At 34.6% G+C, this 25,834-nt stretch overlaps 1 protein-coding gene across 1 annotated transcript in view; it reads right to left on the bottom strand.

Moving 5' to 3' along the window:
• Positions 1–25,834, bottom strand: part of LOC123537506 (gamma-aminobutyric acid type B receptor subunit 2-like) — an 83,634-nt gene that overhangs the window by 22,818 nt on the left and 34,982 nt on the right. Inside the window, exons 3-8 of the mRNA XM_045321242.2 lie at positions 20,564–20,734; positions 13,898–14,014; positions 11,680–11,745; positions 10,955–11,146; positions 7,292–7,400; positions 1,009–1,127 (exon numbers count right to left, since the gene is read on the bottom strand). Of these exons, the coding sequence (XP_045177177.2) occupies positions 1,009–1,127; positions 7,292–7,400; positions 10,955–11,146; positions 11,680–11,745; positions 13,898–14,014; positions 20,564–20,734 (774 nt within the window). The remainder of the gene's footprint in view (positions 1–1,008; positions 1,128–7,291; positions 7,401–10,954; positions 11,147–11,679; positions 11,746–13,897; positions 14,015–20,563; positions 20,735–25,834) is intronic.

The following is a 25,834-nucleotide window of genomic DNA, read 5'->3' as shown; positions in this document are numbered from 1 at the left end:
ACTACCCCTGCTGCCACATCCCCATACCCAGTCCAACCCAGAGTTCTCAAATCAGATATATAGTCAGACGATCAGGAGGCAGTACTAGAGTAGACTACAACTTGTTTCCGGTATTCCGACCTACCCTAAATTTTTGGCCTGCCCTAAATGTTTTTATGGCCTTGGAGAAATTTTTTTCAACTTCTTAACAAAAAGTTGATAATCTGCACTTTTATGCTTTAAACGTGGTCAGAGATATTAGAAATAAACTTCTTTGCCGCTCTAAAGACATTATCCCCTTATTTGCATTCATTTTTGACACAAAAATAATTTCCGAAAAGTCCCACTAAATAAAAGAAAATCCTCGCTCCACCGCACCCCCTTCCCCCCCCCCCCCCCCCCCCACCAAAAAAAAAAAGACCTACCTATCCTAATTTTTTTAGCATGTTACCGGCAACAAACAATTTTTTACGCCTTAACAAAATTACACAAATATATTATAGCACAATTACACGATTCTATGAACATGATGTTTTACTGGCGATGACTGTGTTTTCTATACGGATTGGCGAATAAAAGGAAACGTTCTAATATACATGTCAATCCAGTCTTTATAGTTTATATACATTTAGTAAACGAGAACAGTATGTTTGTAGTGGTTACTAGCAAGACTAAACCTGTATTTGCTAAGAGCATAAACCGAGTGTAAATATATAGGCTTATTTGTGTTATATACCTAAACACAATAACGTGTACTTGATCTTTTAATTTATCTAATAATGACGTCAAAATGACGCTGCATCCGAGGCGGCCAAATGCTTGGTTACTGTGTTCGTTTTGTTGTTGTTCGCCTTGGTAAAGGAATATGTCCTTTGTAAATTTGTTAACATGTATTCTATCTAATAATGCAATACATTACACTCATATGATAGGTCGTGAATATGCATATCTGCTTCCCTGGAAAATCGCATTTTTTATAAACTGTTTTAAAGTGATTTTAAAATTAATTTGAGGGCCTGGAGTACTTACTGACATTCCATAGAAATCGACTTCTTTCAGTCCAGATGTGATAGCATTCAGATAATAGTCGCTGTTATTATAACCATTGAATCCGGAATTATCAAGGTATTTTAAACTGTTGTTCAGACCTAAAATAGATGTTTGACAAATAAGAACTATATTAGTGATGTAATGTGTGAAACCATTCTATGAACATAAGCCGCTGTAGCTAGGTATTGTGACAAAGTAATCATAATTGTATAAGTACTGTAAGATGATTGGAGTGTTCCAACTTAATGATATCAATATTTTTACATAATCTTTTAATTCATCAAATGATGCCAAATTTAAAGGTTATGCATTCTACAGTCATTACCCTTGGCCACAAGCTGTACAAATATAATATCGATTACATTTGCTATACTAGTTACATTTGCTGCACTAATTATATTTGCTGCACTAGTTACGTTTGCATTAAATTTTCCTGTACTATTTACATTAGTAAATATCATCTTTTCAACGTCAATGTCAACATTTTGGCAACAATTACTTGATTCTAACCAGTTTTTTGTTGTTTTCAACGAATTTTCTGGTGTGTGTAGAAATATAATGGTGTATCATTTCCTGGAATGTCATAATCCTATATATAAAAAATAATCTCATTAGTGTATAGTAGTACTAGAACGAATTATTGACAACGATCGTAAATTCTTATTAAAAAGTGTACTTTGATAAAGATGGATATAATTTCCCATATGAATATTATACACTTATTAATCTGTAATGGTGGACCTAAAGTGTTTATTAGTACGACTTAAGCTATATGTGCACGTGGGCGTAGTCCGAGTGCAAATAAAGGTTTAAGAGTGCTAATAACCACGTAAGGGGCCTTATTGTCATTTAATAAGCTGTTTATATACCTAAACGCTTAACGATTATTCGGTTGCTTAATTAAATAAATTAATCATATAAAATATCGACGTTAATGAATTTTCGTAGCGACGACACATGGTAAAAATAAATGACGTCAAAAATGATGTCATCATTCCTGGCGGTCCAATTAGCGTTTATTGTGCTCGCTTTCATTTACATTGACCATTTCCGGTTATTTGGCCTTGATTACAGGATTCTGTCCTATGCAGTTTTATATCTATTTATAGTAAGGTAAAAAGTAAAAAGATATACTCTCCTTCGTAGAATGTAACAGTAATAAGTCACTCTCACAGTTCGAACAAAGACTTATGAGGTTTACCATGACGTCATGATGTTTCTAGCGACATTGTGTAGATAACCATTGTATAAAATCATTAGATAAACACTAAACAAAAAATCATATATAATGGCCGCCAATTTTAATTTGCCACGCCAATATGTGGCAAAAACAGCAAGCACTTCTGCACATGCTATCTTAAAAAAACTTTCACGAAAGTAAAGTACTTTTTCAAAGTCCTCATGCACGCTATACTTAAATGCCACTAACAGAACAGAAATCAAGATAGAAAACTTAACTTTCCCATGGGAAATGCCATTAAAACTAACTATTATTATTATGGCACAGCCTCTCGAGAAAGTTTTGATTAAATAGGGACGGATATCTGAAACTCGTTGCATTACTGAAAAGGCAATTATTCTCTATGAAATGATGATATAGGTGACTGCTTTCATATATGGCATTGCTTAAAGCCATATTCCATCTATAGCATTAGCACACAAACTCTTTAAAATCAGGTCAAATTATCCTTTAAAGGCACTGACCTCCAGATTTGGCTAAAAAAAATATTTCTTTCAAATTGAAGTTTGGTTTTATTATGAACATAAGAATATGAATTTTTTGTTTCTAAAATAATTCTAAAATTCCAAATCAAGTAAAAAAGATGACCGCGTCGGGAATCGAACATCGGAACGCCGCGGCATTAAATACATTTTCCCGTCGTCGTAACCAAGAGCGCTATAGCGGAAGTAGTGACTTCAAAATATAGATGTTTATAATCGAGAAGTTTACCTGGAGTAAAAGCGTTACAAACGCTTTTCGACTTGCATCGTAAAAAGTAGTAAAAGCAACAAATTCTCATGTGCTTCCGTAACATATAGTTTGTCAGTAGTAAAGTTTTAAAGTTTCTTAAGAAATAGAACGATCTGGAGGCCAGTCCCTTTAATGTTCTGAAATACCCACTCATCAGATGATTGATGCTAATTCATTAATACATTAATAAGTTATCAATTAAGTTATAAACTACAGCTTTTCTTGCCATTGGCAGCTGGAGAAAGAACAGTATTGACAATTATATTAAAACCGTCTTGCTGAAACTGATAATGATATGTTTTGTACTTTATTTATGTGTTCCATATTCTGAGTAATGTAAAAAGTAAAAAAGGAAACGTTTTTATGTACTCGGCGAAGTTATTTGTCACACGTAAATGCAAACGCAGTAGCAAAATATTTTTATTTTGGTACATAATTTCCCATCAACGAAATAAAAACACAAAACCAATCATTACCTTCTCAGATAATTCCAGGGGCACTTAAGGCTATGTTTAAAGATACAGTGAAAATAAAATATAACACTGACAGCTTTAAACACGCAAACACAAATGTAAGAAATAATCATTTGTTCTAGTTGACTGAACACGCACTACGGTCAGAAATAGCCCTAATCAATAATGAACATAAACAACCATTTGTTTACCTTTTCATTGAAAATGTATTAAATAAAACAATATGCTGCATATAATTCTTACATGTCTAATTAAGAGATAATATATCTCATTAAGTGATGTGTCGTTGAATAAAACATTCTTTTGAGTTCTGATGCGAAGGAATTAAATCACAAGGGCACTGAGTGATAGCGCCCGAGTGATACTTGACTTGACTTTGACTTTGATAATTATAATAATACGCATCTGAACGACAATGAGCAAAGTATTATTTTGATTGTAACACGTTATCAAGTCTTTGAAGATATTCACCAAATTTGTTATATTGTGTGTAGCTAAAATGTCTTGCAGTCGCGACGTACAAACTGCATTTGTGTTGCATAATAACAGTTTCAGTCTTTCTTTATTTAATAGGGAAGCAAATAGGATTGTGTTAGAATGTGTAATTTTATGTCCTAAATTTGTGAAATTTTCATGTTTTGCGTAATTCCTTTTTAATTACTTTATTTTCCGGGTTTACTATTTGATATAAATTATACGCATTACCTATACGTTATCTTTATGAAAGTGTTCATGAAGCCACCTAATGAAACTTAGTTCATGTTGTCAATGGAAATGATACAGAGTAATATTGCATTTAACAACGTCGCTAGACAGTGTTCACCATAATCTATAAATTTCATACATCATCTTAATTACTATTGTATTCAGACAGCAACTGTGTGGCATGCAATAATTTGACAAATGGCACGATTTTGCGTGCTAAAATATCATATGAACGATTATGATATGCTAATTTTGTCCGACATCCATGCCAAAGCACGTTATAAAGCACAATGCTTTCTAAGACAGATCGTTTGGTAATATGCGTCGTTAATAAACGTTTGACAATTGCGAACAGCACTCAAAATACAAATACTCCTAACACATATGATTGTATCTCATACACATTTCTTACAAACACTTTGAATCTTTGAATAATGAATATACATTCTGTCTCGCTCTACACATTCTAACAATTTATAATTACGAAAAGCATCAACTTCACAAATATTTTCAAAGAAGAACAGCTTAAAAGTGAAGGACCTGATAATACAGTTTTGAAAACTCGTATAAATATCTTTTAATTTCAAACATAACACATGTTACGAAGCTAGTATCATAACGTTTGGACCCTAACCCCTCCCATTATTATCATGTGGGTTAGGGATCTGAGGTTATGGAGCCTGCATATCACAGGAACTGCCAAAAGACAAAATTAAAATGCAGGCACCATATCCAAGGGGTGATTATACAATACCAACAACTATGAAAGTGGGAATATTGCAACCATCCAGGCCGAAATGTTCATGCTGAAAAACTAAACAGTACAAATAACACGATATAAAAGTCGTGCTGAACGATCTGGGAAGATTGAAATACAACAGCATGGGTTGAATGTACGGGGAGACTTTTTACGGCCGCAACATGGCACGATAATAAAATAGAAAAAGTGGAAACTCCACTGGTCGCTCAACACGACAAAAACGAAAATGTTGCAGGCTCGCTTTGAATGAGTCTTTTCATGGACGGTAGTGGAAATGCATGCTACAGTCCGCGCCCTCTAGCCCCGGGGTGGGAGGGGGTGAGGGTGAGCAGAACTCAACATTTACACATGCTACAAGTACACTAGAATGTGTCTGTATGACACAGGGTGTGCCCCACTGGTATATTTGTCACAAATAAGGGGCAATAATTCAAATGTTCGCAGTCTAAAGGGGATAATTATAGCCTAAACTAACATTTTATAAAAAGGATTCAGTATTCTAGGCCATATACTTTTTGAGCTATGAGCATCACAAACAAAAAATCCAATATTTAGACTATTTCAAGGGCCGTAACTCTGTAATAAGCACTAAAATCCTAAAGAAGAATGCCAAGTGTGCAACGTCACATCATGATAAAGACTCAAGCAAGGTTTCATGAATTTACATCAAATACTTTTTGAGCTAGGCATATTATTAGGTGAAAATGTGCATTTTTGACTATTTCAGTGGCCATAACTTTAAAAATAGGGGGTGAAGCCTGCCAAAAAAATAAGAGGTGCGCATGTTTATATCATGATAAAGACCCATGCAAGGTTTCCATCCATTTATATCATATACTTTTTGAGCTAGATGCATCACAATGTGAAAATGTGCATTTTTAACTATTTCAGGGGCAATAACTCTGGAAATAGGGGGCGGAGGCAGAAGACAAAAAATAGGAGGGGCCGCAAGCTCATATTATGATAAAGACTCATGCAAGGTTTCATCCATTTAATATATAAAATACTTTTTGAGTTAGACGCATCACAAGGTTAAAATGTGCATTTTTAACTATTTCAGGGGCAATAACTCTGGAAATAGGGGGCGAACCCAGATGAAAAATAGGAGATGCGCAATGTTATATCATGATAAAGACTCATGCAAGGTTTAATCAATTCTTATTAAATACTTTTTGAGCTAGGCGCGTCACAAGGTGAAAATGTGCATTTTTTACTATTTCAGGGGCCATAACTCTGAAAATAGGGGTCGGAGCCAGATGAAAAATATGAGATGCGCAAGTTCATATCATGATTAAGACTCATGCAAGGTTTCATTCATCTATATAAAATCTTTTTGAGTTAGACGCATCACAAGGTGTAAAATGTGTCATTTTTACTATTTCATGGGCATAACTCTGGAAATAGGGGCGGACCAGATGAAAAATAAGAGATGCGCAAGTTCATATCATGATTAAGACTCATGCAAGGTTTATCAATTCTATATCAAAATCTTTTTGAGCAAGGTGTGTCACAAGGTGAAAGTGTTCATTTTTTACTATTTCATGGGCCATAACTCTGGAAATAGGGGTCGGAGCCAGATGAAAAATAGGAGATGCGCAAGTTCATATCATGATTAAGACTCATGCAAGGTTTCATGAATCTATATCAAAATACTTTTTGAGCTAGGTGTGTCACAAGGTGAAAGTGTGCATTTTTTACTATTTCAGGGGCCATAACTCTGGAAATAGGGAGCGGAGGCAGACGAAAAGTAGGAGGTGCGCAAGTTCATATCATGATAAAGACTCATGCAAGGTTTAATCAATTTAAATCAAATACATTTTAGCTAGGCGCGTCACTAACTTCGGACGGACGGACGCACGCACGCACGCACACACGCACGCACGGACAAGACCAAATCTATATGCCCCCACCACTCATGGGGGCACAAAAAACAATTTAAGAGACATCTGAAGATGTGTTCATACCGCAATGCACATGAAACTTTAAAAGATACACTAGTATGTAATTCCATGAAAAGCGGCGTAAGGTCCCCAGTTAAAATAATGGGTTTGCCCTAAACGAGAAAACAATGGCAGAACTATACAAACTGGAATTTAGAATGACAGGAACTGCCAAAAGACAAAATTAAAAAGCCATATCCAAGAGGTGATTATACAATACTCTAAGCTACGAAAGCGGGACTTATTTTGGAACCACCCAGGCCGGAATGTTCAAGCTGAGAAACTAAACAGCACTAATAACACGACATAAAAGTCGTGCTGAACGATCTGATAAGATCGAAATATAACAACCCTGTTAAATACCGTATCAACTGGTGCTTAACTTCTTACAAAAGGTCAATGTGAATCTTACCTAAGGAAAGTGCCCAGACCATATCATAAATCCAGCCGGCGGAAGAAACCAGAGTAATGTTCTCTTTTTCCGCCTGAAGTTCAAGGTCATTCCAAATGTCTTGCGCCATCTAAAAGTAATTGATATATAGAGCTAGACAATCTCACGGTGGGGAAACCACGTGACTAAATCGGATAACGTGCACGCAAAAGTGCTAAAAATAGTCCCGCTTCAGGTATGTTTTTTCACTATAACTTTTTTGATCCGCAATTGTTTTAAACGAGATAACGTGTATAAACCCCGCAGTAAAAAGCTCTTTCATCGGAGTTTTTCATATGCGCAACCGACCATGTATCTTTGAGTGAAAAAGTTGACAGTTGCTTACGGGGTATGGAAGCCTAGTACTTGTTCTTTCCAGTAACGATGGTTAGTTTAGTTGTCCGCACCATATGATTCTGACTTTTGAAAGAGGACGTAAATCAAAGACAAACAAAAAGAAGTATTAAATACGCACATAGGTATCATTGTTGCACCGAGAGTAATAGCAGTAAAACTATCATTATTATCTATTTATAGCATGGAGAATGTATACATGTGCCAGGAGTGCGGAAAGTCTTTTCGGAGAAAAAGTAATTTAAAGGAGCACGAGAAGAGACATAGTGGAGCGTGTCCCTACCACTGTTGTGGGAAAAACTACTCTTCAAAGGCCCATCTAACCAGACATCGGTAAGTTCGGATATATTCAATTCATCAAAATCTGTTTTTAATTTATCAGTCTAAATCTAAGATCATAATGTATGGGTAGATCGTTGGACTTGTAGCCCGGAGGCCGCGGGTTCGAATTACGTCTGCAGAATGTTACTGCTACCATAACAATGAATTCGTTCCTCGCGAGTACTGGCAGAACTCCAGGAAACAGTCATCGAGAGTGGACGATATAAAGTGTAAGATTTTACGCTACAATTGATATAAAATTATAAATTATTTAAGAAACCTATACACTTTAAGTTGGGTTTTTTTCTATCAAGAATCGACTAAAATGCCACAGTAAGCACTAGACTCCCATTCTCCATAAGCAACTGTCAACTTTCCCACATAACGTTTGAACGTGGCAACAATGCATGGAAAGTCTTGCAGCGCTTGTAATTTTATGATTTATCCTTAGCGTTGGAGTCCTGAAATTATGGTTGCAGGGGTGTATGCACTAGGTCGAATCTAATTACTAATTTGGGGGAAAATGTGTGAGCGGCTCGTAAGCTCAGTCGGTAGAGCTTTTGCCTTGTAAGCAAAAGGCCCCGGATTTGAATCCCGGTCAGGCTGCACATCGTTAGCGGGGGGCTCGAATCGATGACCGTCTATCAGTAAGAGGTTACAGTGACTTGAGATGAGCGACCTTAACCACTTGACAACGGAGACGGATCATAAATGTATATGGTTAAATTGTTCAAGAGAAAAATAAAACGTGAAAAAATACAGGTTTTCTTTAAATCTAAATTTCAAGGGAATCTTTATTCGATGGCGGGTTTTCCAGTCCGTCAACGTTTCACAACATCTTTGGCCAGGCTCCTCATATCAGGGTACGCCCATGTACTGTATTCCATAACATTAAACACTTTTAAAAAGTTCCCACATATCATCAAAGGCTATAAATAGATAATATGATAGTTTTACTGCTATTACTCTCGGTGCAACAATGTGCGTATTTAATACTTGTTTTGGTTTGTCTTTGATTTACGTCCTCTTTCAAAAGTCAGAATCATATGGTGCGGACAACTAAACTAACCATCGTTACTGGAAAGAACACGTACTAGGCTTCATACCCCGTAAGCAACTGTCAACTTTTTCACACAAAGATAAATGGTCGGTTGCGCATATGATGGATTTAGAGCAAAATAATTTCAAAATTTTATCATTTTACCTTCTTATGTATAGATATCCAAGAAAAGTTTAAAGAGCAGTAAACGTGTAATTATTTCCAAGTTAGGGTGAGGACTGACGCTACTCATTTTCACTGTAGCATTTATGTATATACTAACCTACCGAAAGAAAAACAGCCTATTCCCAGCATCTGCATCTTTTTTAACAATATCAAAATATTTACAGTTCAGTCATTTAAAGACAAAGATGTTCTACATGCATGATAAATAGTCTTTTACGTGTACGTTACCCTGTGGGGAAAAATGACGTGTACGTCATCTCCTGAAAAACCGCAATGTGTACGTTACCGCACCCTTTGTCACGATATTTTCAATATTCCTGAATAGTCATGTTAAATATTTGGTACAGGACTTTGGACAATGACAAGCTTTATTTTAAACCTAAATTCCAGCGAAAATTCTCTGCAGAATCTGTGCTAGGTGCATAACTTGTGAACAGACGTGTTCGTTACCAGAATATCTTGCATCGTTCGAATTGGTTTGGGCAAGGATTACGTAAAAACGGGAGGGAATTTCATCAAGTTACATATATCCGATGAAAGAGCTTTTTATTGCGGGGTTTATGCACGTCATCTCGTTTAAAACAATTGCGGATTAAAAAAAGTTATAGTGAAAAAACATACCTGAAGCGGGCCTATTTTTAGTACTTTTGCGTGCACGTTATCCGATTTAGTCATGTGGTTTCCCCACCGTGAATCTAATCACGAAGAATTAAAGGATATTTGTGTATGAGTCCTATAAGTGTATCAGTTGTATCAGGAATGCTTCCTACAAACTCTCTGAAATAGAATATTTACCCACAGACAAATTAATTTTTATTAATATGACAAATTGAAAACTGTGTAGGTCTTCTTGTCACAACTCCTGACTGAAAACTATTACTATTCAAAGGTTAGTTATTTATTTTTTATAATTCTGCCATTTTAATAAGAAACTGGTTGATTTATCATTAATAAACCTTATTATTTAGCGTGTATCAGATATCTGCAAATTATATCATTGACATCTAATTGCCTTTACTTATACAATATCACATTGTTTACACAGAAATCTGGCATTTAACTCGCGATCAACATTTAGTTTTCTCAAATAAATTAACTAAATAAAGGCAGGGCTTATATTTATGCTAAGACATAATGTAAATATAAAAACTATTTTCTACCACGCGACAGCAAAGGAAACGATTTTCGTAAGGGGGAATTATCCTATAAAAATGTATACGTCAGCCATCTGTATTAGTGCTTTAGTGCTTTATCACATTTTTAAATATTAAGCTATTTAAAAATGGATCAGACGTGGCTTGTAGAAAAACACCGAGCATATTCCGGACGTTCTGAAGACAGAATAACCTCAACAGAATTGTGTCCGTGCATTAAGACATGTGACCCAAGAACCGCCGCATTTACTTTGAACAAACATTTTGGTAATTGGGCGTTAAATCCTTGATATTGTTACACAAAAAAAACATTTGAAGTCAGGGTTTCAAGGGACCCGCATTTTCAATACGATATGAAAATCAACAGTACCTTTCGACTACCTGTTTTTTTTTTCTTTATTTTGTTAAAAGATGCTCTTTTACTTAGATAATTATTTTATAACGATAATTCACCTACCCATTGATAAACATGGCATTTAGCTGATTTACTTATTTCGTCAGAATTGTGAAATTTTAACAGTTTACAAATCAATTTAGAATTGCGACATTTATTTTTCGATTTATCTATTGAGTATTATGTTTGGAAGTTACCTGTCCATTGATTGTAGTGACATTTGACTGGCCAGTGGGTTGGTAGTCTAAAGTAAAGTAGCCATCACTGGCTGAAACAAGCTCCGCTGCTGTACAGTCCGTCTTTCCTGCCTTGTTTGTCCAATTTTTGTACATATTAGGACCAGACAGAATCCAAACATAGCTGTCGCCATACATGCCTTGTTTGTATGCCTAAAATGCGAATTTTCAAGTCTCAGATGTCTAAAGCATAAAGACCCCTGAGTGCATATTTCCTTCCTACATTTAATCAGCAGATACCCACATATCCAGTTTATATTTATCTACTGAATAAGGACTTCCATCCTTTTAAATAGTTTAAAATATGTTCATCAAGCATACTTGTCTATTTACAGTCAGTATATATGTTCAGGGCCCATTATACTTCTGAGCATACCATTCGAATTTACATTGAAAGTTTCTTAGAAGAATTCCAGATGTTTTCAAAAATATCAATACCCTGACAAGTGCAGTATGTTTTGAAAATAATGTTCACTTCAATTACCGTTTAACCTTTACCCTGCTGGCGGCAAGTGATTCTGCCTTTGCGACCAGCGCAGACAAAGAGTTAGTAAATGTTTGGTGAACATCCCTCCGAATAATAAATGGTACTGCCCAAATTGAATGATAGACCAGTCCATTTTAGAAATTTAGCAGGATAAAGGTTAAGCATAAATCTCCTCCTCAAAAAACATTACAGACTTTACCTCGCAGAACACATACGGTGCATATGTACTCGAAAAAACGGCATGAATGATTCTCACATTGTTTTCCTGAAACAAAACGTTTAGCTGCTGGTTTAAGATGATATGTGACGATAATTTTCATGCATTTCCTTTATTTTCAAAATACCTGCAACGGTAGTGTATACTTTTACATATAAACCCTGCATTAGAAAGATTTTGCCACAAAAAAATCTTATAAATTGTCGATCGCCTAAAACCAGATTGCAAACTGATATGATCACGGAACATTTATATTAGATACAAATGAATAATCAAACGCATGAAAATTAATTAATGAGGTTGTTCAAAATTATTTTAAATGAATTATAATACTATAGTTAAAATAATATTGTCAACGATGAGATTTTTTTTTCTAAATGAAAAAGCCTAATTAATAAGACTGTCAAGAAATGACTGACAGTACTATGGTAACAAAAGTCTGACAAACATCAGTGTCACGCAGATTAGAACAAATGACAAGGAAGTTATATAACGAACAATAAATATCGTTAAAAATGATGGTCGAGGAATTGTAATAAGGAAAGAAGTTTATGAATTTTTCATCTAACATTCATCTTTCATCTAACTTTTTTTAAAATGCAAAACTAAACAACGCACTTTAACAATTTAAATGGTTCTCTTTTAATTTTTCGCAAAGGTTTCGTAGGGTTGCAATTTTGTTTCGTTTATCCTTAGACGAATAATTACAGCAGTAGTTTGATGAAGATTCATGAAGCGGTTCATGAGAAGAGGTCATTAAACGAGTTTATATTTTTAGCTAAATTGGTCCCTATCCCCATTTGTAACAAAGTAGCAGGAGACCTTACGATATTGTTACACATCGAGTTTGATAAAAATCCATTACATTTTAGTGGTTAATGCGAAGAATGGCATATCTACTTTTAGCTATAGTGGTCCCTAATAGGGCCCAAGTTCCTATATAAATAAATTTGGAAGAGGACCTTATAATGATGCTCCAGACCAAGTATGACAAAGATCCACCAAGCTGTTCATGAGACGCTGTATAAAGGCATTTCTAGTTTTAGCTCTAGCAGCCCTAAAAGGGGTCAAATGTCCCAGCTGAACAAAGTTGGCTGCGGGCCTGATAAAGATGCTACAAATCAAGTTTGATTAGAAAACATGAGAAAAAATCAATGTAAGGATTTCTTTATTTATTATTTTTATTTATTTCTAAAATAGGCCAACAGTTTCTGATCCCGCTTTAACAAATAGCATATTCGCTATTCATGAATCTTTGGACAATGACGTCACACCTATAAAAAAGTGAAGGTCAAGCAAAACATACAATTGTAATTATTTCAATATTTCTGTTTCATAAGAAAAGTTTGACCGTAGTCATATCACATAGATAAACTGTATGCAGCGTACCTTCATTTCAGTGTAATGAGATTCAGTCATTATATAGCATATATATAATAAAACAGATTTCAACTGAGTTCAATATTTGCATACCATACTAAAGAAAATATTCATATATAATAAATCAGTTAAATAATTTATAACAAATATATCAAAGCAAACAAGTACTCAGTTTAATATGCAATCTGAATAAGTCACAAAAGCAAGAAATATTTTCATATACAGACGACAATTTTAACAAGGAAAATCTTTTAAAAAGCACTTCTCTACATAAATGACTCTTATCACACCCTTATTCATGTGATACCCAGACCGTATTCAGCTCTTTCTTTAATTTGATATATGTTGGTATTTGAACAGGTTTTTATCATATTTATTAAACTTACTTATCATTTTGAGATATATCAATATTCTTGCTAAATATACTGAGCCAAAGTTAGCTTTAAAACTGTGAACAGCGTCGTTTAGGATAAACGCTTTGTCTACATTTCGCTTAGCGTAGCACAATCAACAGAGTGAAAGAAATTGACACTCTCGTCCAATCAGGTCGAGTGTTACATAAATCTTCCATTTTGATAAATTATCTATAATGCGTTATCAAGTAGTTTGATTTGCAAACTGAAGTCACGTGGCATAGGTAACGAAAACGAATTTAGACGGCGTCGCCGAAAAACTATTACGAGAATTTATTACATTTATAAAGAACATTATAACTTCATTATTCAAGGAATTTCTTTATGAGTGGAAGAATCATAAATCTGAAATAGCTTGCTTAAATAACGAGTTTAAATTAGTGCATTTGCACTGAGTAACCGTATACCTTGAACCTTTCGATGGCATACTTTATGTTACTGTTGTTGGCAACAACTGCTGTAGTTACAAGCTCTATGTCACGGTCTTCAAGCTCGTTCAAATATTGATGGAATGAATTGATTTGCTGAAAAAAAGAGGATAGTACTAATTTGGTTTCAACATTATTAACACATTTGTATTTGTAAACATATAAAAATACAAGGACTGGGCTTAGTTTGTAAATCTATCCCCCTGTGGCCAGATTGACTGATTATATGTTTTATCACGGAAAACCGCTTGCTTACTTATTTCGACTAAGCCTATTTTGTATCATTATCACATGATATAAACTAGATTAGGCCACACCAAATTAATTTCTTGGTCATCGGATTTTTTCCAAAAAATTTAGGAGCGAGCGAAATAAAAATAACAATATTTGTTTTTGGATTTCACCTACTTTTGAAGCGGGCGAGGAGCGATTTGAAGGAAAAAATAAAAAACCTTGTCACAAAAGTCAACAAGCACTGCAAAAACATATCAAAATGGCTTGAAAAGACATAAAAGAACCAAATATATTTAAATGTTGAAAGTTTAATTACAAACTGTTCCCAAAATACATTACAAACATTCAGACATTTAAACAAACAGGCGGATACAAGAAAATCTGGCAATTTGACCGTATTTCTAGTGTATAGAACTAATGTGTTTGCTAAGTTTTATCCTAGGCAAGCCAGTAGCCCGGCCACATAAAGGGTTTTGCCTTAGATTCTATGTCACTACATAAGAATAAGAAAGCTGTTACTCTCATGTAGTGTATAACAGAAATCATTATATATATGGAAAATTCTGCAATCACCTCACCAGTACATTAGGTATACTCATGACCTATATATCATAGTGTCTGTCAACTTTCAATGCAATTTCACAAGATACCAGGAAATCCATCATCCACTGATGGCCAAATTCACTTGTAAATTCAATGGCAAATTTTGCACTTTCTGTTGTTCTTTGATTCTACATTTATCTTTGGCAGATAAGGAAAGACTTACTTTTGATGATGCAAGTCTTAACAATAAATGCATTATCATCTTCAGTTTCTTTTTGATAAATAGATCTGATGGTACCCATTAAACAAATCTGAAAAAGGATCTATAAACAGTTATATAATATTCTTGTTTTTCAACTCTACTTAAAAAATAAAAAAGTAAGCCTTTAATGCATGTTTTCTTGGATTGTGAGTTTGTAAGCTCTTTAGGATTCCTTTGCCCTAATAAAGTTCCATGTGCGTACCCCTTCTCCGCAAGAAAATTGTGTTCATTTTACATAGCTGATAGAAGTCCAAACTGAAATATATCGCCTGTTCATCATTTAAGTACTACCAAATTACTGCTGATATATGTGTATTATTTTAAGGATTGCAGTAAAACATTGTTTTAATCACCATCCATTATTAAATGACACTGTTTTAAATAATGAGATATTGATGTTCATCTTGAGAAAAAGTGTTCTGCGGAAACTCTTTCTGATGATCTTTCAAGGATTTATTTACAATCTAACTGTCATTTCGGCTGTCAGTTTTGCAAACTGGGGCAACACAGAGACTCAAACATGTTCTTCTGGTGTTTTAATGGACAATTATGATTAAAAGTATAAAATTTTATGAATTACTGTCACTTCACAGTGATAGTAAGGCCCCTAAACAGTGAAAAACGCCCGCTCTGAAATTTTGAAATCGGTCTGCAAAAACTGAAGGGAGCGGAAGCTGATTATCAAAAAAAATAATTTATTTTTGATTTTGGAAAAAAATGGAGCGGGAAATCCGTTGACCAAGTAATCAATTTGGTGTGGCCTTATAGTAATCCTCCAACACAAGGAATTAAAGGCTGATTATACTGCTGGTCAAACGTTCATAATAACATCCTGATACTAAAAATACTGTTTTAACATTGTATTATTGATATTCTTATTGTTTTATATCATACATACTGCTTGATAGGAAACGAATTTTTAAAATTTTCAATTTTCTTACTAGTTTAAGAATCAAACAAAATTGTATCCGGATTTAACAGTTCGTTCTTACCAGCAGTCAGTTTGCAATTAACCTTTAGCCTGCTAGCGGCAAGTGGTTTTGTTTTGTTTTGCCTTTGCGACTAGTGCAAACCAAGATCAGCTTGCACATCCTTGCAATCTGATCATGATCTGCACTGTTCGTCATTCAGTGAGTATCTTTTTGGTATGCACCCCTTTAACAGTTATTGGTACTGTCTTAATTGGAAGATGGAATCATTATAGAAATTTAGCAAGGTAAGGGATAAGCTGAATACCCGTAGCGTAAATTATTCGTTTAAAATATCGTGTGAATATGATACCGGGTCCATTACTCCGTGACGTTATAGGAAAACGTAAATACTACAAGAGCCATTTGGACGTGTGGGTTTAGAACCTATTAAGGCTATCACTTATAACTGAAAATTAATGGTTGTTAGACAAACATACCTTCATATCTTTATTTGTATGATATAATGAACAATTAATAGGTACTAGCCTGGGCTTATCTTACCTTCTTACCTTCTGGTATGTTCATTGAAGTACTGATCAGTGCCAAGCAGAGGAACTACTAGTGCCATCTGTTACGTATTAGGTTAGACGCGTCCAGGAATTGAACCCACGAACTCTCACACAACCATTATTGAGGGAGTAAGTTAAAACTTAAACATGCGTGAACCAGAAGAAAGGACGCAGTTGTAATAATTCTGCTGTCTGTTTCATATTAATCATGATGTCAAATTAATGCAGACCAGGGCACCAAAGTAGTAGATGTCTGACAATTCGAAGAATAAAAGGAACCTATATTAACAAGGGGCCAATATCGTCTGCTATACTTTGTTAAAAGTAAAGGTAACGTTTCTTGTTTAACGTGGGTAGTCGACGAAAGTCCCCATCTGGAATGGGTGGGACAACTTATTTCCTGCCGAGCCCACGGCAGCCGTCATATTTACCTCCCCAGCATCCAGTCTAGTCCGATACTGCTGGAAACAGTACCAATTTAAGTAAATCACCCAGCACTGAACACTAGTCGGGATATCAGCCGCGACGGACCGCTGGCGTTGTAGTCCAACCTGCTAACCACTGCGCCACTGATTCTCTGTATTAATTGACTGAAGTATGTTAATTTGCTTAAGTTTTTACTTTTCTTAAGCACAATAGCGTACTTAAGTCAATGAACAAACTAATGTATTTTTGCGAAATCGGAGCCAGGTTATAATAAGTCAAAGTAGACTTGAGTCTATTAAAACAAGCATGAAGCGGATATTATGTCATTTTACGCACTTTTTTGTCTGCTAATATTACATACATGTATGTAGGCCACTAGAAAAAAACAAAAGATATCTGCTATAGTGAAATATGTTTAACGAAAATAATATGGTTTGCGGTATCTATTGAAAAACTGTGGTATGTGGTGAGATAACGATTGCAAATATTCATTAATTTCATTCGTTTCAAGTAATGCATTACGGACGCAAATGAAACATTATATTAAGCTTTGATGAGATATTTGTAACTCCTTAGGGGTGGAAAATACAAATTAAATTATTAAAATTTGAGAAACATTATTAAACTAGTTTAGATTTCTATACAATAAATAGACATGACATATAAATTCCCTCAATAAAATGTGCACTCTAGGCAGTTTAATGCTCGTAAACAAGATTGGTTTTCCATCTGTTTCACCATACAAAAGTTTAATTTCCTTGCACAAACAAAATGATCAGATTTGGAATTTATTTTAGGTCAACAGGATTTATGATTTTCCATTTCGAGAACTGAGATACGTTCTTCACGGTAATCAATAAAGTTGAATATCTAAGGTTTCAAAAAAGGAAATGCGCAATCTATTTCATCCTTGTTTGAAATATAGTATATGTTCCTTCAATGAAGATACTGCCATTACCTGCTATGTATTATGTACATTCTCACTTATCGTGCCTGCGCAAATACTTTGTGATGTAAATCTTATAACTTCATTTCAAAGATCACAAACTGTTCGCAATATTTGTTTTTCATATTACTAAATATGCCATTTATGTTTTAGTTTATTAAGGCTGGCTTACTAGTACCACATATATACGTAAAATTATAAAAAATTTTCTGCATCGAAGATGACCCCCACTTTTCTTTTGATTTTCATTCAGCACTGACAATATTCTTCAAGTAAATGTAAGTTACAGACATTTAAAATGGGTCCTGATGTGTGCTGCGGCCATTGGAAATATGTCAATTATATAGAAAATAAAGAAGAACAGCTATTTAGTGTTTTGTGTTTAGTGCAATAAAGTGACATTGGTAAAAATTTTGAACTGTAATAACATATCGTGTGAATATGATACCGGGTCCATTACTCCGTGACGTTATAGGAAAACGTAAATACTACAAGAGCCATTTGGACGTGTGGGTTTAGAACCTATTAAGGCTATCACTTATAACTGAAAATTAATGGTTGTTAGACAAACATACCTTCATATCTTTATTTGTATGATATAATGAACAATTAATTGGTACTAGCCTGGGCTTTTCTTACCTTCTTACCTTCTGGTATGTTCATTGAAGTACTGATCAGTGCCAAGCAGAGGAACTACTAGTGCCATCTGTTACGTATTAGGTTAGACGCGTCCAGGAATTGAACCCACGAACTCTCACACAACCATTATTGAGGGAGTAAGTTAAAACTTAAACATGCGTGAACCAGAAGAAAGGACGCAGTTGTAATAATTCTGCTGTCTGTTTCATATTAATCATGATGTCAAATTAATGCAGACCAGGGCACCAAAGTGGTAGATGTCTGACAATTCGAAGAATAAAAGGAACCTATCTGCTGGTATGTGGTGAGATAACGATTGCAAATATTCATTAATTTCATTCGTTTCAAGTAATGCATTACGGACGCAAATGAAACATTATATTTAGCTTTGATGAGATATTTGTAACTCCTTAGGGGTGGAAAATACAAATTAAATTATTAAAATTTGAGAAACAATATTAAACTAGTTTAGATTTCTATACAATAAATAGACATGACATATAAATTCCCTCAATAAAATGTGCACTCTAGGCAGTTTAATGCTCGTAAACAAGATTGGTTTTCCATCTGTTTCACCATACAAAAGTTTAATTTCCTTGCACAAACAAAATGATCAGATTTGGAATTTATTTTAGGTCAACAGGATTTATGATTTTCCATTTCGAGAACTGAGATACGTTCTTCACGGTAATCAATAAAGTTGAATATCTAAGGTTTCAAAAAAGGAAATGCGCAATCTATTTCATCCTTGTTTGAAATGTAGTACATGTTCCTTCAATGAAGATACTGCCATTACCTGCTATGTATTATGTACATTCTCACTTATCGTACCTGCGCAAATACTTTGTGATGTAAATCTTATAACTTCATTTCAAAGATCACAAACTCTTCGCAATATTTGTTTTTCATATTACTAAATATGTCATTTATGTTTTAGTTTATTAAGGCTGGCTTACTAGTACTTCATATATACGTAAAATTATAAATATTTTTCTGCATCGAAGATGACCCCCACTTTTCTTTTGATTTTTATTTAGCACTGACAATATTCTTCAAGTAAATGTAAGTTACAGACATTTAAAATGGGTCCTGATGTGTGCTGCGGCCATTGAAAATATGTCAATTATATATAAAATAAAGAAGAACAGCTATTTAGTGTTTTGTGTTTAGTGCAATAAAGTGACATTGGTAAAAATTTTGAACTGTAATAACATATGGACCTTAAGCTTATACTAAAATATATTTCAAGAGCTAGTGTGTATTTTTTGCGTGATAACAGATGTGTTACAATGAAAATGATACGAAAACTCGTGCTATGCGCTCGTGATTTAATTATTGCTAATCAGACATCCTGCTTATATTTTAAATGCACATTTATTATTTGTTAGATATATTATTCTTAGCAGGTCCTAAATTGCACCATCAACTGTCTTAAATGTTAGGCGAAGACAATGGAGCGGACATTTGGAGTTAGCCTAATTGCCACATTGATTGATAAATTTAATGTTTTTGACTGTGATGCAATTTTATCACTGATACCCATAAAGTAGATAATCGGTGAGCCTAGATAATATTAATGACGGATTTCTTAACGTTTCATTCCTTACTAACCTTTCAGAAACTTTGCATGGACAAAACATCGAGTTTTGGTTTGTCAATAAACTTCAGTGTTGTTATACTTTCTAGTTGTTTTTTATAATGTGGTCTATCCAGAACTTTCGAATGATAGTGTCCCGCTTAAGCCCGGTGCTAGAGTGCTGAGAAGGCATTGCACAATTATTACCACTCAAAAACAGATTCATGCAAACCAAGTATGCAATTATTTTGTTTGGCTGTGCTCTTTGCTTCCAGAGGATCTTCTTAAATATTTTATTTACATAAATCTGTCCTACTTATTACCGCTTCCCCATAACACATGGAAACATTATGTTACAATATACTGGAAATATGGCGAAAACGGCACAAAGTGCATAAGGAGGCTCCGGAATGTTTCTTCCTTCCAAATGGTAGAAATAAATCCAAACATTGTCCATTTAAGCTAAATGTTACACACTTGGTTAAAACTTACTACTTTAACTTAAACATTTCCTATCATACTAGGTATTATTTACTTACAGACGTTGAGTACTCTTTCTGAAAGGCCAGTGTCCCGATCAGTTTCCATCCAAAGTGGCGAGTCATCTCCACCCGTAGTTTATCCAATGTATGAGGAACTTGATTCACTGTAAACACAGTTGGGAACAGTCCCTCGTCCACTGTCGTAGCTGTTGTCGCAATGCAGGAAAGCTTAAATAATAAAAAAAACAGTCATGTTTGTACCTGCACATAATTACCGGTAATTGTTCTGACACGTTAAAAGTTATACGAAGCGCCCACGTTTACGAATGGGGAAACAATTGTATCTTTTTTTATCTGCTCTGGTAAATGTCTAGACAGGCATTTGAATGAAGAGCCAGAAACAATACAATATTGTAGTTAAATATAGGCAAGAAAAATTGTTTAAACATCTGTATTATTCTCCGCGCCTGTGGGCGCGGAGTATTTATGATGGCTTTTTGTGAGTGAAATGTACGTCGTAAATGACGATTTTTCCTCTCGATTTGCAAAACTTCACGTTTTTTATTTTTAATGTCTGACCTGGCCCGTAATAATGGCATCAGATTTAAAAACACAAACAAGAAAAATAAGTTTCACAAGAAGAAAAAAAGCAGGAAAGAAATCAAAGACCAAAGAAGAAAGCAATTTTTGTCGAACATCAGGTGGAAAGTTCCTTTCGTTTTCAGTTGAATGAATGCGCTAGAAAGAAAATTGTTTTGATGAGCGAGTTGTTTTCCCCATAAACTCTAAAACATGCATTTCTTAAGCACAGATTGATGACTTATCAATATCATTGTAAATGTAAGCTTATCCAAATAATTTGGTCAGTGTGTTGCATGCAATAATTACCGTTTGTGTAATAACATCGGCAGTAGGTGCGCAAATGTTACGCGCAAATAAGAAATTTGCGCGTTTTGTAAATCGCTCAGCGCAAATAACCAATTTGCGCTTAGCGCAACGATTGGCAAATCGGACAACCTTACTCACATTTGAAAACGCGCAAAGTAGCTGCCTTGCGCGTTTGGTAAATCAGTCCGCACCAAAGACATACCGACTTATCTTCCGACAATTTTCATAAGAGGGTCTTTTATACAATTTTTTGTAATGACCAGACATGCTTGAAGGTATGAATTGTCCGCGCCATTCTGTTGTACATGTGCATTCAATAAATAATAGAAAAAGATGACCCACATATTTATGCAGCTATTTGAAAAAGATATTTACGTCCTTGGTATTTTACATATTATTTCTTTCGAAGTCGTTTTTAGAGTTACTTATCGTCATCCCTGATGTATTTTAGGAACACTTATCAACTTTTTAATGTTTTTCTAGTTTAACCTTTCAAAACTGAAATAGTAACTTTCGTAAAAAGCAGAGTATTCCCTTTGAAGTTAAGTTAACTGATGGCTCGATTTCAACGTCAATCCCAGTGGTTTTAGAAAAATGGGAAACTGATTCTAGTTCATTATTTTGTACTGATTTGCTAACTCCAGTGGATTCAGATGTTCTAGATGTAGACAGTACTGCAGATTTGCCTTTTAATAACGGCATTACTATCTTTGAGGTACAGAAAATAGCGGAGCCTGCAAAAGTGGTAAAGCGAGTGGTGTAGATAAAATCCCAAGCGAAATGTTACAGAACAATACATCTATATTGTTTCTCCGCGCTCTATTTAATGTTGTTTTAACAATGGCTCTATCCCCTCATCATGGGGCAAATGTATTATCAACCCAATTCCGAACTCTTCTGCTGTCGACCCTAGAGATCCGCTTTCTTACAGAGGTATAGCTTTAGCTAATAGTATGTATAAAATGTACTGTAATATTTTGAACACCCGTTTAAGTACATGGTGTGATGGTAATAATAAACTTTGTGATGAACAGAACGGTTTTAGAAAGAAGCGTAGTACCACGGATCATGTTTCAGTCTTGACTAGGTTCATTGACACCAGGAAAAAGTAAAAGAAGTCTACCTTCTGTGCCTTTATTGCTTGATTTCTCTAATGCTTACGATTTAATAAATAAAGACAAACTTTGGGTAAGATTACATGAAACTGGTGTACGTGGTAAAATGATTCTTGATCTTAAAATCACTGTATTCTTCTGTCTCATTTTGTGTTAGAGTTAATTCATTTACTACTGACTGGTTCAATGTACAGTGTGGATTGAGACATGGCTGTGTGCTGTCTCCGATTTTGTTCAACTTCTACATAAATGATTTAGCATTGCATTTAAAGAGTTTTAATGTCGGAATCACCATTGACAACGAACACGTCTGCATTTTATTGTATGCAGATGATATAGTCTTGTTGGCAGATAATGCTGAAGATTTGAAGATTTTATTAAATGCTCTGTCAGACTGGTGTAAAATAAATGATATGTCTATCAATTTAATAAAAGCAACATAGTGTACTTTCGGCCAATTTCATTTGTGAGAAGCGAGTTTTGTTTCCAGTGTGGCAATAATGTAATAAACATTACTGACAAGAACACTTATCTTGGTATTGTTCTAAGTGAACATTTAGATTTTAGTGTTACAGCTAAGGCAGTAGCACAGAGTGCTAATTCTGCCCTTCGTCTAGTTATTGTAAAGTCTAAGACTATTGGTGGAGTCCCATACAATGTATTCACAAAATTATATGACTCCATTGTTTGGCCAGTCATAGAATATGGTGCAGCTATATGGGGCTGTAAGTCTTTTTCCTGTATAAATACCGTCCAAACACGTGCTATGAGATACTTTTTAGGAGTAGGAAAGTACACACCAAATCCAGCTGTCACGGGTGAAAAGGCTTGGCAACCGCCTTTAGTACGGCAGCGGAAAAGCATCTCTAGATAATGGGCCCGTCTTTCTTATATGGCTATTTCTAGAATCAATAAGCGCATTGCACTCTGGGCTAGTTCTAAAGCAAACATTAAGTGTAAAAATTGGCCATTTATTGTAAAGAGTCAGATAAGCTTGTCTAATTTGAATGGATATACAGATATAAGTGTTCCAGTTCCTGTACATTTCTGTTGTTAAGAAGATGGTTGAGAAACAAATGGATAAATTTAAGAATAACTGGTTACACTATATTGTCAGAGTTCACAGGGCTTCTGGGCACGATCATAATAAATTACGTACATTCAGATTATTAAAATCAGAATATTCTCCTCAGAAGTACTGTAATATTTTTCTTCCTCTTAGACACAAAGCTGCATTTAGCAAATTTCGCTGCGGTGTGGCTCCTATTAGACTGGAAACAGGAAGGTATGAAAACCTTAAGGTTGAGAACAGATTATGTCCTTTTTGCAATGTTCTAGAAGATGAAGCACACGTTTTGTGAAACTGTAGTCTTTATGAAGACTTGCGAGTAATATGCTAGATATTGCTGTCAAAGTTGATCCATGTTTTAATAGCAAGACTCTCAATGGAAAATTAGTGTTTCTTCTCACTCATCCTTCTTTAATTAGTAGCTGTGCCAAAACCTGTTTTAATGTCTTACTAAGACGCATTTTTTATCTTTGTAGATACTAGCAATCTCGGTTAACATTTCTTAAACTTATTTTACATAGTTTTATTACATGTGAGCAGTAGTTGTTAAATAATCCACTCTCTGTATGACTGAAGTTGCTAAAAGTTCTTCTCTTTTAAATATAAATTCTCCATTTCTTTTTTACTCATTATTAACAACTGCTCCTCAGTTTGTTTCTTTTTTTTAACATGTATATATTTCTGAAATGACTATGATTTTTACCTGTGATATGTCTCTTATAATTCTGATATTAGAATGGCTATGTACCAATTTGTAATCATTTATGTTAATATTGTTTTGTACATAGAAGAGACTGAAATAAAGAATAAACGAAACTTCGCAAACATAAAAATAAAATAGCAAATCTCGACATGTATTCTAAGAATTTTTCATAAAATCTTGTTAATTTTCCCAAAGACGTTATTAACGTCCTTAAGTTTACTTTGTAAGATATAAAGTTCAATATTAAATACGCCAAATGATAATCTAAATAGCTAAATTGGTTTTTCCTTTAAAGCTGTGAGTTTCACGCCCCTAGGCGAAATAAAATGATGTCTGATGTGTTTCATTCATTGTACATATTAGTTCTTCCTTATCATTTAACTTGAAATAGTCGTACAGAGCCCACATTCCTAAATAACATCTGAGCTAAGTCTGAAACTCAGTTATTTTGGATGAACAACTACGTAAGTTTGAATTTAAGAACAACCTTGTGTATACAGTGCATTACATTCCATATACCGATACGTAGAGGTCAATTTCGCATACGGGTCATGAGCAGTCAATAATTAGGTCACTAAATACAAGAATAAAAATTCTGCTCACACTACAAAGGCAATGGATTTTTTCCTCCAACATTCATGAAACCCCATGAGACTGTCTTTTTGCCTAGGGACTACAACAAAGACATGAGTATCATTAGATAACTTCCTGTTCTATCAGTACTACGTACACTGCTTTGTTTGACATGAGTATCGTTAGATAACCTCCTGTTCTATCAGTACTACGTACACTGCTTTGTTTGACATGAGTATCGTTAGATAACCTCCTGTTCTATCAGTACTACGTACACTGCTTTGTTTGACATGAGTATCGTTAGATAACCTCCTGTTCTATCAGTACTACGTACACTGCTTCCTTTTGCTGCATGTTGCAGCAGCTTTCGTACTTGTTTGTTGATGTATTTACATTCCCTGTGTTGTTGCTGTTGTTGTTTTTGTTGTTCTTGTAGTCGTCGTTGTTTCTTTATAATGATAATGAAGGATATGCCATACAATTCAATGCGTTGATAATTATTTGAGGCTAATAAATTAATGAGAATATTGTTTAGATTCTCAGTAAAACTGACAAAGTTTTTGACAGCACGTTGGAAAAAACATGTATATATCGTATGGAATTATTGGGCTATAAATGATGCAACAAACTTTAATTAGGAGACCACCTAAAAGTGTTCTCTTATCACAAAAGCTATCTTAATATAGTACAAAATGTACCTAACCCTTAACCTGCTGGCGGCAAGTGATTCTGCCTTTACGACCAGTGCAGACCAGATCAGCCTGAACGGATCATGGTCTGCACAATTTGCCATTCAGTCAGTATCTTTTTGTTAAGCTACCCTTAACAGTTATTGGTATTGTCCAAATTGAAAGATGAACAAGTTCATTATAGAAATGTAGCAGGATAAAGGTTTGACATCACAAAAAGGAACTAAAAAGTGGCCTCTTCAAGCAAATAGTCTCTTAATAGGCTTAGTCTCTCGAGCAAACTTGCCTGTA

The sequence above is a fragment of the Mercenaria mercenaria genome, chromosome 17, assembly GCF_021730395.1.
Source record: "Mercenaria mercenaria strain notata chromosome 17, MADL_Memer_1, whole genome shotgun sequence".
In the NCBI taxonomy this organism is placed as follows: domain Eukaryota; kingdom Metazoa; phylum Mollusca; class Bivalvia; order Venerida; family Veneridae; genus Mercenaria; species Mercenaria mercenaria.
The sequence above is the reverse complement of the archived record's forward strand: the minus strand, read 5'-3'. Positions and strand labels throughout refer to the sequence as shown.